Source organism: Podarcis gaigeae, assembly GCF_964106915.1.
Source record: "Podarcis gaigeae genome assembly, chromosome: 10".
NCBI lineage: Eukaryota > Metazoa > Chordata > Lepidosauria > Squamata > Lacertidae > Podarcis > Podarcis gaigeae.
In genome coordinates this window covers 18,511,580-18,527,657 of record NC_139686.1, presented here as the reverse complement: position 1 = coordinate 18,527,657, position 16,078 = coordinate 18,511,580, and the positions used below count along the sequence as shown (strand labels likewise).

The 16,078-nt window shown below is 39.2% G+C and overlaps 1 protein-coding gene across 26 annotated transcripts in view; it reads left to right on the top strand.

Moving 5' to 3' along the window:
• Positions 1-16,078, top strand: part of ERC1 (ELKS/RAB6-interacting/CAST family member 1) — a 168,809-nt gene that overhangs the window by 144,611 nt on the left and 8,120 nt on the right. For 20 of the 26 annotated variants that reach the window (XM_083700024.1, XM_083700044.1, XM_083700040.1 and 17 more), the window contains 2 exons: positions 1,142-1,243; positions 10,663-10,851. In XM_083700024.1, coding sequence (XP_083556150.1) covers positions 1,142-1,243; positions 10,663-10,851 — 291 coding nt within the window. Of the gene's footprint in view, positions 1-1,141; positions 1,244-3,128; positions 3,196-10,662; positions 10,852-16,078 lie in introns of those variants that run through there. The other 6 variants (XR_014555565.1, XR_014555566.1, XR_014555567.1 and 3 more) reach the window with 2 other exon arrangements.

Below are 16,078 nucleotides of genomic sequence, written 5' to 3'. Positions count from 1 at the left end.
GCGCGCAGAGAGGCGGTATTTGGGGGGAGAGAAGTATGCTGGGCAGGTTGACCTTCCTGCCCCCTTGCCCTCCCTCCCTCTCCCCATCCGAAGCCCAAGCCCAAGTGAGGTCCAGATGAGGCAGTGTGGGTGCTGCATTCCTGAGTGGGGTATTGGGGCGCTCGCACTGCACACAGACTCCAGCCTGCCCAGCTCAGCGTCCAGTGGCTTAGGAGCACAGCCGAGAGTAGCCGCCTTTTCCTCCTCTCCACACTCCGGTGCTGCTGCTGCATCCTGGTGCCACCATGCCAGGGAGTGCCGCCCCGACTGGCTCACGGCTGCCACTTTGTCATGCTGCCCAAAGTGGAGATAGAAGCCCTGGGACTCGCCAGGGTGAATAGGGAATGTGGGCAGATGCCGGAAAACATTCTGCCCCCTCCCGCATCCAGTTAGCCACTTCCTTCCCCACCCCCACGTGTGCACCTGAGTTCAACAGCACTCTCTAGCAACTGGCATTTTTATGTGGCATCTTTACTTACTGCTATCAGATCTTAGTCCTAGGATTTGGTGGTTCTTCAGCTTCATTCTGCCCCCACATTCAACCACTGTCCCTCCACCCAACAAACAAACACTTCCTGTCAGAAAACCCTTGACTTTATTCCTCCCACTTGGGGGGTTCTGGCCTGTTAGCAGCCTCTTGTCCTTATTAGCTGCCCTTTCCATTTTGCTTCCTCTTTGGCAAGTCATTCACCCTCTAGGGCTTCTTCTGGCCTTACATACATTTCAAATGCCTTTTAAAAGTCTTAACATCTTGGTGACTTGGCACAAGGCCTACAAAAAAGGGATACATCTCCATATGGTCATATACTTACCATATTCTTATAGTTTAATTTTTTATCAGTGATTTGCTTTTAGCAGATATGTCAAATGGCTTGTCCATACAAAAATGGTTTTTCCCTTAAAAAAGGTAAAGGTACCCCTGTCCGTACGGGCCAGTCGTGTCCGAAATCACTTGAAATTGGAATTAGATATTATTTCATATGATTATCTGTATATAATAGGAAATTTATACTCCAGTTCTCTTGTTATATTTAATACATTGTGTAAATCTCTTTTATAAATAAAACCCTAAAAACTCAGTATTCTTATGTCTCTTTTGCAGACTCAAAATCGCATGAAATTGATGGCAGATAACTATGAGGATGATCACCTCAAATCGTCATCTCATTCCAACCAAACTAACCATAAACCCTCCCCAGATCAGGTAAGAACCCTGCTCTTTTTCTTTTTACAGTGATCCTTTACTGGTGTGTACTGATTTGTATATCTAGGACCAGAAGCAGCTTTTCCAAAAGGGAATTAAAAGAATTAGCTTGTTCTGATTTATGACATGGATTTCCTTGCTCTGCTATTAAATTGGAATTCCTGTTAGCAAATCATTAGATTTTATTATTTCAGAAGGACTGGTCTAGCAGAGGTTTGTTGGCATATCATTCTTAGTGTAACTCAAGTGAACAGTTATTTCAGATTGCTTCTTTCTATGGAGACCTGTGTGCTCAAATCTGTGGCCTTATTGCTTGTTTGTAAGGGTGGCTGCATCCATGCGAGGAAATCCCAGCCTGTGCGCTAAATGATCATAGGCTGTTCCTGTACATGCTCAATGAAGCTTGTCCTAAAAGAGAATCAATTTACCATTTCCTATGCACAATTTAACTTCAGATGTCGCTGGCTGAACTGAGACGTGCTTGGAAACTAACAAGATGCTTAGCAAAACCCATATTCAGTGCAAGAGGACCTCCTAACTAGAAAGCTTTCGCCAGTACTGCAGCATTCACTAACTTAGTTAAAAATAATAATAAACCTTATCTGGTTACCATCTAGCTTGATAAAGTGAATACCTCACACATCTGCACCCTCTTGTAATTCTAAAACCAGCACAGAGGCATCCCATTTATATAAAAGTATGACTATGTTGTGCAATGATTATGGGGAGAAATGAAAAGTGTAAGTGTGTTGAAAAATGCTTGAAATTGCCCACTGATGCAAAAATTATACTTCAGCCACTTCCAAAGGTGATATTAAGGGGGGGGGGGGGAGCTTAGGGAAGTTTGGTATGTTGTGTGTGCTTTCCTTTGAAGGACACAAAGAACAAAAACAAAGGAAAGGTCACTCGTAATTTTTCTCTCCCCACCACTTTCTATCATGCTAAGCTTTAAAATTAGAATCCAGGGCTCATCTAGTCCAACCCCTGCAATGCAGGAATCACAACTAAATTATACCTGACAGGTGACCATCCAACCTCTGTTTAAAAACCTCCAGGGAAGGCGAGTCCACCACCTTCCGAGGGAGTCCATTCCATTATTGAACAGCTCTTACTGTCAGAAAGTTCTTCCTAACATTTAGTCAGAATCGCCTTTCTTATAACTTGAATCCATTGGTTCATGGTTCAGGTCCTAACCTCTGAAGGAGAGGAAAATAAGCTTGCTCCATCTTCCATGTGACAGCCCTTAAGATATTTAAGAAGGTATTTATTTCAAAGTACAGCCACCAAAGGAATCATTGTATCCTGCTTTATTTATTTATTTGCCAAGGGAACGCGTTTCTCAAACCTGCAGTAGGGAACTGAGAGTCCTGCCTGAAAGCCATTTGAGGCTATCAGTAGTTGGAAACTTTCAAGCTACTATTTAGAGATGTCAGACATAACATTTCTCATGATGGAGCAGCATTGATGTTGCAGATTAAAACAATGCTCTGCAGTTCTGAATTTCCTGGGGAATAAAAGGATATTTCTTTTGCACACTGAAAGGAGGCAAAGGGGCATTTCCTTCACATGAAATATGATTGCAGCAGAAGGTAGTGATCATATGAGATGAAGGCAAACTGTCACATGTAGAGAAGTTCAGCCACAATTACCAGTCAGATGTGCCTTCAGCATATTTTAATGTTCAGAAATTAACTAAATCACCTAAGAATACTTACAGTGATTCAGGGTATTTGAAGATAGCAGAGTAGAAGATACAAGGAATTAGTGGCTATTTTTTCTCCCACTAGAACGTTTTTCTTTTGTGTGGTTTAAATACTAATCGAGTCTTTATTTCATTCCCATGCTGCTCTGGGGCTTTTCCCCCTTGTCTTCTCTCAACCAATAGGATGAGGAGGAGGGTATTTGGGCATAGCCAATCAGATGCTCTTAGTTCAGCCATTTTGTTCAGAACGGTGAGAATCAGCTTTCTTTACCAGTAGAAAAGTTTCCCATGGTCACTCTTGCATCTTGCTTCTGTGTGATTCATGAGGTTTGGGTGTCTTTCCTTTCCCTTTCTAATGTGGCCTCTGCATGTAAATGTTTTCCTACTTATTTGTATTTTTTATTTTTTTAAATCTGTTAACTTGTTACTGTTTTGTGTCGTTGTGAGAATATACTCCCAGAGCATGTGGTTGGATTTATATGCAAGCAGCAGCATGATTCATGTTGTAAGAGGGAATGTCGCCATTATGCTTTAGCAGTACAGTTTAACCATGGTAGCTAATATTTGCAATTAGAAAAAACTTTTGCTATAAAGCAAAACAATCCAGAGGTTCTCTTTTTAAAAGTAACAAATCACTCAAATCACTTTTCTGCAGGATTTGAGCACGATGAACCATGCTGCTGATATTGCTGCAAGATTGTTGGGTGCCCCCAGTTACCTACAATGTTTGATAAAGCAAATGAGGATTTGGAGAAGATTAATAGTAACTTAAGGGAAGAAATAGCTTTCCAACTTTTCTACATTCTGCCTGATTTATTGTCTTGTTAAATATATTGTTGCATTGATCAGATCCTTTGTTCTAAGTCAGTTATGTAGGAAACCCACAGCAATTGTGATAGGGCCAAAGTTTTAATTTTACAACCTGGGAGTTGAATTGGCACTCCCTTTATTTGGGAGGGGGGAATGATTTAATTCATGCTCATTAGCGATCTCATGCCCCTTTGGAGTCTTTCTTTGCCATGTCTTTGTGTTTGTGTATGGTGTTAAAACTATTCAACATGATGGTGAAGAGTAAGTATCATGCTGAAGAATGCCAGGGACCTGGGTGAGCTGAGAGGTAAGTTAATGAGGGGGAAGAGGAATTAGCTTAGAAGGCAGGAGCAGTTCAGACTCAATTTACATGGTAAAATGAAAATACTGTGGCAGATGTTGATTAAAGGAACTTCCATTTAAACGCTGCATGTACAAAGAGGATAAAATTGAGGAAACATATGTGCTTCTCTGTCAACAAAGTGTTCACTCCTGTTACTTTGGAAGACAAGAACTGACACAACAGATAAAAGGATAATGACATCACTGGGGCTTTAGTGGTTGTTTGCAACTTACTTGCTGTGGTATAACTCTTACATTTGAAATCTTAATAAGAGAGGCAAAGGGTAGGACATGAGGATGCAAGAAAAAGGAAGAGAATATGAATATTGGAATGGACAAGAGAGAAGATGGAACATCACATCCATTATTGAAGTGTGAAAGTTGAAATCTTTAGATCTTTAGTATACTATACAACATGTGTTGTGCCTTTGCTATGTGTATTGTTTGTACAAAGAGTTTTGTCAATAGGCCCTTGTATTTGGTCAGCTTTCCAGTGCCTTGCTGTAGTCACTCACTAGGACAGATCAGGTCAAATGCTCTATAGTAGAAAGGACTTGCTCCGTCTGCCTGGGACACCCAAGGTGAGCTTCCTTACCTGTGGCTGCAAGTAGTTAATAAACCATGGTGCTGTATCTTCAGTCCAGAGATAAATGTGTACACCATAGGAGTCAAGTCAAACCTTACCATAATAGTTCCTGGTGTACTTCCTATTTCAGGAGGAAGTACCAGCTGATGTTGAACGGCTGAGCCTGTACTAGTAAGAAACCCCTTAGCTCTTTGGTCCTGCAGAGGCCCATCTGGGGGTTGCTGTTCAATCCTGTCATCTCTCTTTGTGGTTACCATTTTTGTTATACTCCATGTGGGTAACTCATGTCCCAAGTGTTCCCTGCCTAGGGCCTTGCCCTCCTCCCTCTTATGCCTAGTTATATTCCTACTTAGGGCCTTCATTCTTCCAACTTTTTCACCATCAACCACACAGAAGCCTCTTGCTCCCTTCAACAAGTCCCCCCAACCTCATTCTCCATACCAACCACTTAGGCTTGGTACCACCATTCAGAAAAATCAGAATTTACCTTTTATGTAATAATGCTCATTTAGTTATAGTCAACTAAAATTTCCTGGCACTTTGAAGTCTGAATGAACATGAAAAGCCCTTAACACAATGTGTTAAGTAAAAAGGGTTTTGGTTTTTTTAATTGAATTATGTCTATCACTCAAGGACAAGTTACAGGTAGGTAACCATGCTGGTCTGCCATAGTCGAAACAAAATAAAACAATTCCTTCCAGTAGCACCTTGGAGACCAACTAAGTTTGTTATTGGTATGAGCTTTCATGTGCATGCACATGAAAGCTCATACCAATAACAAAGTTAGTTGGTCTCCAAGGTGCTACTGGAAGATTTTTTTTTTTATTTTGTTTCAACTCAAGGACAAGAACAAATAGTGTCGTCATCGTCCCCCCAAAATAATAATAACTAGCAGTATGTTCAGAGGTTTTGAGTCTTAATCCCAACACACTAATCTTGACTAATCTTTGCAAACTCAGGAAATTTAACAAAGCTTTTATTACTTGTATTTGATCCGTACCAATACAGTTGTAAAATGCAGCTCTCACCTTTACTATCTTACTCATCATAAGGGTCATATTGTGGAAGAATAGGCACTGAAAGCCACCATGATCTTTGTGTGAAGAAAAAACTGAATAATAATTATCTCTATGGTAGTGAGCCTTAAATAAAACTGAAAATGCAGTCTATCGGATTACTAAAAGGCATCATCATGAAAATTTACCTGGAGACGTGCCATGCTCAAGGCTTCAGCCTTCTGACATCAAAATGAGGATCTTGCCAAAGACTTTGAAATTAATTCCATTTCACTCCCTAAATTCACTAGGAAGAAGTGGTGGTGGTTGTATACCTTCACATACCTTAATATGTCCATCCTCATTCTGTGGTTTTGTTTAAAAAAATGTTAAAACTATTGCTAACACAGAAAAAAGGCTTTAACACAGTATCTGACACATCTTAGAAGAACTGAGTCCCAGACTTTGTGGTTCATAACACATTGAACAAGATGAAGCCACCTCATTACTGTCATCAAGAGATTCCTCTCCTGCACTCATATCCAAAAATGACTTTGTTTAAAAGCCATATTAGTTTACTGCCAGTTTTCAAAACATTTTGACAGTGGAGAAAATGCTGACACATAAAAAACATTATATGTTCCCATGATCTGCCCTTCAGTCTGTATAGGGCAGTTCTCTTTTGCTTCACTTAGGCAGGTGCCAAACCACTTTTGAGATCAGGCCACTTTCAGAGAAGTGGAGCAAAAGGTAAAAAAAGTGGAGCACGGTAATAGTAGTCTTGTTCTAGTCCCAGTTTAAATTTCAGTCATCTTGGAAATTCTTTAAAATTATGGTGTCTGAATTCAGCCAAGTGCACATTCAGTTTTCCATCTTCATCAAAGCATCTCAGTCATAAAACATTGTTCCACTGTTCTGAATTTGGTTGTGAAGATTAGAAACATTTTGTAAGTAGACTGCCAGTTGTGGCAGTTCTGTGATGTGGACAGATATCTATAGAAGAGTACATTAATTCACATTCTTTTTTTATAAAAAAAAATGTGACGATGATATAATGCAAGCTTTTTCATAGTCTCTTTGGAAGCTGTTTCTGGGAGTGTCGATAGAGAAAGCAGTGTTCATTCTTTTGTATCTTTCCCCAGGTTTTTTTTTTCTCCCCCAAAGTTTGGCTAGTTCCCAAGGTGAAGGCGGTGAGCTCTGGAAATCATTAATCCATGGGATTTGTTCATGGTGTATTAAAATTTCAGAAAGAATTTGCTTTATAAATATGATTTCCTGATTGACTCTGGCAGAAATGAAACCAGAAGAGATGGGACTGTCAATGCAGCCAAAATTCCTTACAGTGGTTTCTGTTGAAACGTTATGGGCAGGGAGGAAAAGTCATCTGGGGAAGTGACTGTTGTTGGTTTTGAACCTCTTGTTGAGGTTCTGCAGTGGATTCTTCCAAAAGATTCAGAACTTGCAATGGAAATTGATCGTCGTTTTTAAGGATGTTCTTGAATAGGGAGAATCAATATAGCTATTAGAGATTCCTTTCCCAGGATCCATGCCCAGTCCAGCCCACATTTTGACTGTTTGTACCAGGTGCTGGCACACAAGGGACAGATTGGGATTCTGTTGATATTCTGTTTTGACAGTTTATCTGCCTGTGCTGATGGAGACTGTCTCAGATTTGGAGTTGAGGGGCCCCTGGCTTGCTGTCTTGGGAACCTCAATATTCACATCAAGGTTTCCTGGTTTGAGACAGTGTAGGATTTTGACTGCCACAAAAGCCAATAGGCTATAACAAAATGCAGTTGGCACAACCAAAACTATGTGTTGACTAGGCGGAAATGTGGGTTTGATTGTAGGGGTTTTTTCATCAAGTGGTGGTCAGACCACTTCATATTGAGGTTTGACTTTCAGCACCCATTTTCCTCTTTGGGGGTGGTTAGACCTATTAAGATAGTCTGCTGTCAGAAGCTTATGATGCCTGAAGGATTCCAGATTGCCATGGGGAGTTTATTGTTGCCATGACTGACACTCCTGTAGAAGTTTTGCTCACTCTTTGGAGTACAAAGAAATATCTGGTCATGTGCTTTTAATTAGTCTTAGTCTTTAACTGTATTGTTTTTATTCTTGTAGTGTATTTAAGCGATCTTTTTTCTTATGGAAGTTAGTCAAAGTGAAATTTTTGTTCCTCAATCCAACCTGCATTTTAATAGGGTTAATAAATACTACTAGTTGGCCCAGTGTTCAGCGTTGAAATGAAAATAACCATTTTGTATTGAGCCAACTTCTGTTTATGGTTTTTAAATAAATTCACTCGGTACATCGTGCCAATATTTTCAAATGCACTTATTATGTCATGTTTGACAGGTTTTATTGTGCTTTAAATGTGTTAAACTGGACATTGAATGAATACCACTAGCTTGGGCAAAGACAGGGATGGCCAGAACATCTCTTGTTAATAAAGAAAGGCTGTTTTAGAAAATATTCCCATACCTTGGATAAGCTCTAAAAAGCATTCAGGTTGCACAGAGTCTTGCAACCCAGCTCATCAGTCCTGTCCAGCTCTGCCTTTCTGCTTGGCAGGTGCTTTTTTGCATCCTCTTAAGATAAGCTCTGCAGTTGCGGGAAGCACTGTGACTCTTGCTAAGTGGCCAGCTCAAATTAGATGTGGGAGAAACATAGAGATAAGCACGGTACTTACTGGTGGAGTTAATGCATCCCAAGGGAAAGGAACTCCTCTGTGAGCTTTACTATTCTCCAAGAGGGCAGGATCAGCCCTTTACAAAATAAGCAGCAGTAATCAAATTAGGATGCTTTCAGCAAGTGGCTTATCCATGGATAAAATTATCTTGTTTCCAACTTAATGGGTCCTGTTCCCATAATTTAGATAGTTTATACTAAAGGAAAAGGGGTCAGTATCATCATACAGGACTAACATTATACAGTAGAGAGTGGCATCAGAAAGGAATTAGTTCAGCAAGTATTCATATTCAGTTGGATAATGATAATGCTACTATTTCAAAGGCTACTGTTACAGTTTCCTTTCTATCTAAAGATGACCAGAAGACATGTCTACTGTACTGGAACATGCAGCCTTAACATACATAATCTTTTATAGGTATCTCTGTGGAAAGAATACTGTGTTCTCAACCAAACAATGCTTCATCCTAGTTCTACATTCTTGACCTTTGTTTCCCTATTTTAAAAGTGAATTCTAAATTTTATATCAACCCAAGAGGGGCCATCACTGGTCCCAGCCCTAATCTGATGTATGCTTTTTAGAATTTAGAACTGGTAAAAAGAATTATACAACTATCAAACCCATGAGTGTAGAACTTTTCCAGTCAGCCACCCATTTGTATGAATCTTAGGTGTGCTAAATCATGTTTGAGGTAAATCAGCTGCTTCAAACAAAGGGAAAGGCATGTAATACATTTCTGGAGTGAAGGGTGAAGATTTTTCACTTCCTTCCCTGTCCTATTCAGAGGTCAGGCTCCTTAAAATCCTGTGTCATGCAAAAATTACACATTTGTAACTGGGAAAAGATGGGCCTGGATGATAGGCAAAAACTGATGTGCATAGTGAAGGGATGATAAAGATTCTTGGGATAAGAATGACTTTTTGAATGCATTCTGTTGTAAACACAAGAAAATAAAGATTACCAGACCACACCGTATATTGCTTTCAAGTTACCAGTTCCAGCACTCAAGTAAATTGAGAACTGCTGATATAGGGCTTCCATGGGGTCGGGTGGGGGGTTTAAATTACAGGAGCTTTAACAACGGGTGTACAACAAAACACACTTGCATTTTGCAGTGAACTTTAAAGAAGAATGGTGTTGCTAATGAATTGTTTCTCCTTTGTAGTGTTCTTATCTTGCTGGGTGGGACATAGTTTTACTTATCAGTTATACTGCAGGCATGCTAACTTGAGGGGTTTTTGAGAAATCTTGTAGGATAGCCAATATTACTACTATTGTCTGCAGCCAACCACAAGCATTGTGTCAGTGAAAATTTATTTCCTTTCCATATTTTTGCCTATCAAGTCATCCTCAACATCTTTCCAGTCCTTTAGCCCTTACAGTCTTACAGCATTGCCTTTTTAATTTTAGATTCCCTGTAACAGAAGTAATATTCCATGCTGTTTCTTTTTACAGTGCTAAAATGTTAATCCTAATGTGCTATAAACAGGTTTCTACAGTCTTACTGGGGAAGGGATTTTGATACCACTAATCTGTAGCTTTCAGCTCCTCCTATTGCAGGACCATTAATCCATTCAAAGAGTGTTGGAAACATAGCAAAGGAGCCAGAACAGTTGTGTATGCAGGACAATGTTGAAAGTAGTCCCAGCACCTGTTTCTGTTGACTGGGAGATTATCACACTTCTATGTTCATTAGCAGAGTTAGAGGGTATGGTTGGAAAGATACCTTATGCCTGCTGACAAGCAGAAGGTGCAACCACAGATTTTGCCTGGATGTGAACATTTTGACAGCTAAAACTTCACCACAGGGAACCATTGCTGATGCAGGCCTTGTACCTTGTTTTTGTTGTTAGAGATTCTCTTTCTTATTCCTCAGTGTTTAATTGGTTGTAATCAACAGAATGTTCACACTCTCAATTTTCCATTCTCCAATTATTACTTTCAAATCCCTGTGCTCTTTTAGAAGGAAGCACATGATATAATTAAATAAATCTGCAAAACATTTTAAATTAGTATTTAAATGTATAGCAGAGAAACTTTTTTCTTGAAATCTGTTAATTTGCTTAATTTCACCCTTTCAAGTGAAACAAACAGAATTATATGCAACTCTTCTCATGACTGGATTCACACGTTATCTTCTCATCTCCCCTACCCCACCATGCAATTTTTACGTAGAGAGAATTTGGTTACTCCTCTTAGCTTTCCTCCAGTTTTCTGTGTTATAATTAAGTAAATGTCCCATTTGCTTACATATTTGTCAGATTATGATTGACTTGCATTCTTTTATTTTAGGTAATCCAGCCCCTTTTAGACCTTGATCAGAATCGCAGCAAGTTGAAGTTGTATATTGGACATTTGACAGCCCTGTGCCATGACCGGGACCCCCTGATTCTCCGTGGACTCACTCCGCCTGCTTCCTACCACCAGGATGACAACCGTGCAGCTTGGGAGAAGGAGCTGCAGAAGATGACTCTGGAGCAGGTAAAGCAACTTCTCATATATATATATATATATATATACACACACACACACACTCACAACATGGGGCTATTTAGTTCAGATGATAAAGGGTGTATTAAATTGTACATGATGCAGAGAAAGTGGATAGAAGTACATTTTCTTCTTCTTCCATAGCACCAGAACCTGGGATCATACAGTGAAGCTGAATGTCGGGAGGTTTGGGATGGACACTTGCTCATACAGTGTCCAGTTAGAAAATTAGCTTTCACAAGAAGCCACCAAACTGGACAGCTTTAAAAGGGGGCTTAAACAGATTCATGGAGGATAAGATTACCTGTGGCTACTAGCCATATATAGCCATACCAAGACATAATGTGTCTGAATGCCAGTCACTGGGTAACAGCAGCAGGAGGAGGGGCCTACTGTCCCTCTTGTCTTGTTTCTGGGCTTCCCATAGGTATATTGTTGGTCACTGTGGAAAATGGGATTCTGTAGTCTGATGTAGCAGGACTCCTCTTAAGTTCAGGCTTCCAGCAACCTTGCCATGCCTTCTTCTAGGATAGTATAAACTATGAAATTCAAGTTGGTCATCTCTTTCTCTCCTTCCGATTCTAGTTTTTCTTTTCCAAATTATATTTAATATTTTGTGGCTCCTGATAACTACTGATCACACTCAGTCCTCATTGGGATGTTGGGGGACTGTCACCTTTGAGAGTTTTGTTGGGATTGGAATTATTATTTGTTTTGCACTTCTGCAGAACCTGAGGTTCCTGAAAGTATGTTAATGCTTCTTCTTGGTTCTTAGCTGCCCTCTTTTGGCTCCAATACTGCCAGTATGGGGACACCAAGTCCAGTATAAAGCAGATGAAAGCCTGTCTCTGATTTTTCCTAACACGTTTTGTCTTTTAACAAGACAATAATAACTTATTATTATTTCCCTCTTGTTGAAACATTCAGAATCTTTAAATTTTTCAATTTAGAATTCAGACTTCTAGTTGATGTTTGTATTTAAAGAATAGCACAGCAACAACGGAACAGCAACAATAGCAGTAAAAACTTGACACGTGGAAAATCATCAAGGCTGATTTACCCACTGAATTTTCAAGGTAGAAGTTTCTGCATATCTGAACCAAAGAAAATGTAATGGTTTGATTCAGATGTAACGCTAAGCTATGATTTAATGTTGTATGCATGATCTTTGTAGACTCCTCCTTTCCCTCCAGTGCAGCCCTAAGGAGAAGAGGGGGGAATTTCCCTTCTCTTTTCAGTTAACCACAGTTTAAAGTCCAAATCCTAAACTGGTAAATATTAGCTTATTTATTTAGCCACAGTTTGGATTTGGACATAACGCTAAATTTTGGTTAGAGTTTTTTTAAAATGGAAATAAATGAAAGCTTCCAATCACCACTTGCTGCACCAGAGGAGGGGAGGGGGCATCTGATAAACATAATTTAGCATTATGTCTGAATGAGACAATCAAATGAAAATAAAAACACACACCTTGCTGTCTTCCAAGATGGATACTGGAGATCTCTAGAATCTTGACTATTAAAGTGTTACGAGAAAATATCCCCTTGAATTATCTGGAATGAGATTTTGTATTTCTTTGCCTTGATTACACACTAAGTACGTGGGAGGGATTGGTGCTACACATATTGGGGCTGCTTTGAAGATATATTGCTTGACATAATGTTATGCTTGATTTCACTGCTTGAAATTTACTCTAACATCTACTAATTTTTTGTAGCTGGTTGACCTGGAGTTGTGCTTGTATTGTTTAAATGAAGCATAGTTATGCTCCTATATTGCTGTATAGGCTACAATCCAACAGAAATCTAGACATTCTTAAACTCACTGAGATTGGTGGATTTAAGCACACCTAGTTCTGTGTTGTTTGGATTGTGGCCAAAATGGCACAATTTCCTGATGTTTTTATGGATGAATGATTTGGAAAAGGTGGCCATTTGTTTGGGTCTTGAAGTATGGACATAAGTCCTAAACTTAGCCACACACATAATGTACATTGCTGCTAGAAATGTCATACTTTGATTTTTCTTTCTTCCTCCTCCTGATAATTGCTAGGCAACTAATTATTTAGCTCACCAGGGAGCATAGATCTGATTTTTAAATTTCCTTTAGCAAGTTACAAACATGAAAGTCAATTTCACTCCCACATTCTTTTTACTTTAACTCATTACCTTGAAGCTCCTGACCTGGTTTGGTACCTCTTCAGAGTTACTGTTTACACAAAGCTCTCATTATTCTAGCCCCTCATTTTGCTTACTAAAACAGCTGGAGTAGATTAAGTGCCTAGCCAAGAGTGCAAATGCACTGAAGTATTTGTCATGTGTGTTTCTGTATTGCTCACATTGGAACAGACATATGTAAATAGATGTTTTACTTGTATACTTGGAAATAACATTTTATGTGCCCTCTTTCACATCATAATCATTGCCCAGTTTTCACTCTTCTCAGGCAAAGCACTTGTTTAATTCTGTTAATTCTTCCATTATTTATATCGTACAGCAAAATCTCTGTCCCATAGTATCTCCAGCCTTTCTACTAATACTCATTTCTATCCCAAACATTTACCCCTCTTCTTTGTGTAGTCCTTCAGTTTATCATCCTTTCCCTTGTCAGCCTGTGCAGTAGTACCTTTCATCAGTTCTTGCTGCTATCTTCATCGAAATTGAATTCCTTATCTAATTTTCTTCCACTCTGCCTCACTGGCTTTGTTTGCAACGAGATGAAATGCTTAAATCATTGTATCCAATTAACCTGTTGTACATTTTACTGAAATTAAATTATTGTACCAAAGGAAATTTAACTAAGTTTATTTCATCCGTGAGCTTGAGACTTTTTCTTTCATGATTCACGCTATTATATGCAAACCGGGAATATATCCAGTACTCGTGTACCACCAAAAAGGCATAAACTACTGGACATTAATTCTCTACCAACAGCAATAATCTGGTTTCTATAGCCTGGTGTGTTTTTGTTTCTCTCTCCCTCCCTCTCCCTCTCTCTCTCTTACACACACACATATCTTTCCTGGTTTTCATCTTTTCTGATGCTTGAACTTTTCTCCTTGCACTTTTAACTTTAAAACAATTTTAAAAAAAAAAAAAGAGGGGGAAAGCACTTCAGGAGCCAAATTCCAAAAGGCCAATAGAAGCAAGTCCAATAATTTGAAGGAAGAAAAGGTCTCTGAAGATAAAAGTGTCTGAAATACAATCCCATGCATGAAGTGGATTTCGGATTTGTTTCTGTCTTCACTTATTGATTTGAAATAGTCCATGCTGTCCTCTATTGAATCCCTGAGGCAAAAAGATCCCCCCCATCAAATTGCACCCACAGCTGATTCCTTCTTACTTAAAAAAAACCTGTAATCAGCTGTCAGCACCCATGTGACAAAACATTGGGCTGAGAGGGAGTATTATCCTGTAAATTCCTCTGGATCTCTCAGAAGTTTTGTTTGTTTGTTACCACTTATAAACCACTTAATATTTCAAAAAATTGCAAGTGTTGCACTATCTAGAAACCAAGCATTATATCATTAAACAAAAACACAATCTACCACCATCCTACCATGGTTTCCTCCTGACTTGGGCTTCAGTAATAGTTACGTTCTCAAATAGTTGAACTTCGTCACTGAGGAGAAATCATCGTAGGGAAAATTGTGATTTTGCATGATTTTGTTTAGGAAAGGAGAACTGCTTCTCATTAAATGTTGACAAATGTTCAGACATGGGTATGATTCATAGACACAACGGTTTCTTCAAAAAGTACCATATTTTTCGCTCTATAAGACGCACCAGACCACAAGACACACCTAGTTTTTGGAGGAGGAAAACAAGAAAAAAAAAATGTTCTGAATCTCAGAAGCCAGAACAGCAAGAGGTATCGCTGCACAGTGAAAGCAGCAATCCCTCTTGCTGTTCTGGCTTCTGGGATAGCTGCACAGCCTGCATTCGCTCCATAAGACGCACACACATTTCCCCTTACTTTTTAGGAGGGAAAAAGTGAGTCCTATAGAGCAAAAAATACGGTAATTACAATATTCACATCTGTCTCTAAGGAAATACCTCTGTATAGCAAAACTCCCAATCCATCTCTGGGTTTTGAGTCTCTCCTCAAAGGTAACAGTAATATGTTATAGAGCTTGACCTTATATTTTCATGCCTCCTCAGACACAGATGTGGCTCATAAGGATATTCCCCTCACTTCATGGTTACATTTCTAGGGAGGGACAGATCTTTCCCTGTTCACTGATGCTTCTGTGTGTGACTTTTGCCCCATATCCCATTCTTCCTGTCTTCAGATTTCTCATGGAGAATTTATATAATCAATTTCTGAAACAGCACATGCACAGGTTTCCTCTTAGTGCAGATTTCTATTGATTCAGATTAGTCTTCCATCCCATTCAGTTTGCCTTTGAATATCATATTACATTTGTACACTTACAGGAGATCTACCAAGTTGCCCAAATGTTTTGTTCCCGTTGTAGCAGCAGTAAGCAGTGAGTTCAGGATTGGTTGCTTTTCTTCCTAGGAGGGGGGAATGGGGGAGGTATTGATGGTGGATCATTGCTGCTGGTCTTAAATGCTTACATGGCTTATATTCATGTAAAAGTCTCCAATGCTTTTTGCTCAAAAAGGGGGGTGGGGAAACTGTCTGACCTATGTGATAACGTTGTTGTAATTATTAAGATACATTAATAAATTGCACAATCATGGGGGAGGTGCAGTGAGTAATTAGCTTGTCACCATTAATTCATCTGGCTTCCATCTCTTAGATGCTATTTTGTGCTTGTCTTTGGTTGGAGGATCTCTGCATTCTAGCATTAAAAAGTAGATCCCACAATCCTGAAGTCAGTCCACTCTGCTTTAAAGTACATAGTACTTGCATACCAATTTATAATAAAATGCATACCATGCTTGTGGAAGATAAGAGAGATATTGGGAGTGAGATCAGAAATTCTTTGCAGGATTTTAAATGACCAGCCACGGGGTAGCCTATTTATGTATATAATAGATGTAAATATATGATAATTGTTTTAATTCTATTAATATTTAATTTTTTAAATTACTGTCGTCCCCCCTGTGTTTTTAGTTGTTTTTATTTTATTTGTAAGCTGCCTTACAAATAAGGTAGGGGAAATAGTGGAGTATAAATAAATATATAATATATTATTTTTAAAATATGCACTGAGCCTTAGGAAACAGCAGTATTGGTGCAGGGGGAGCCC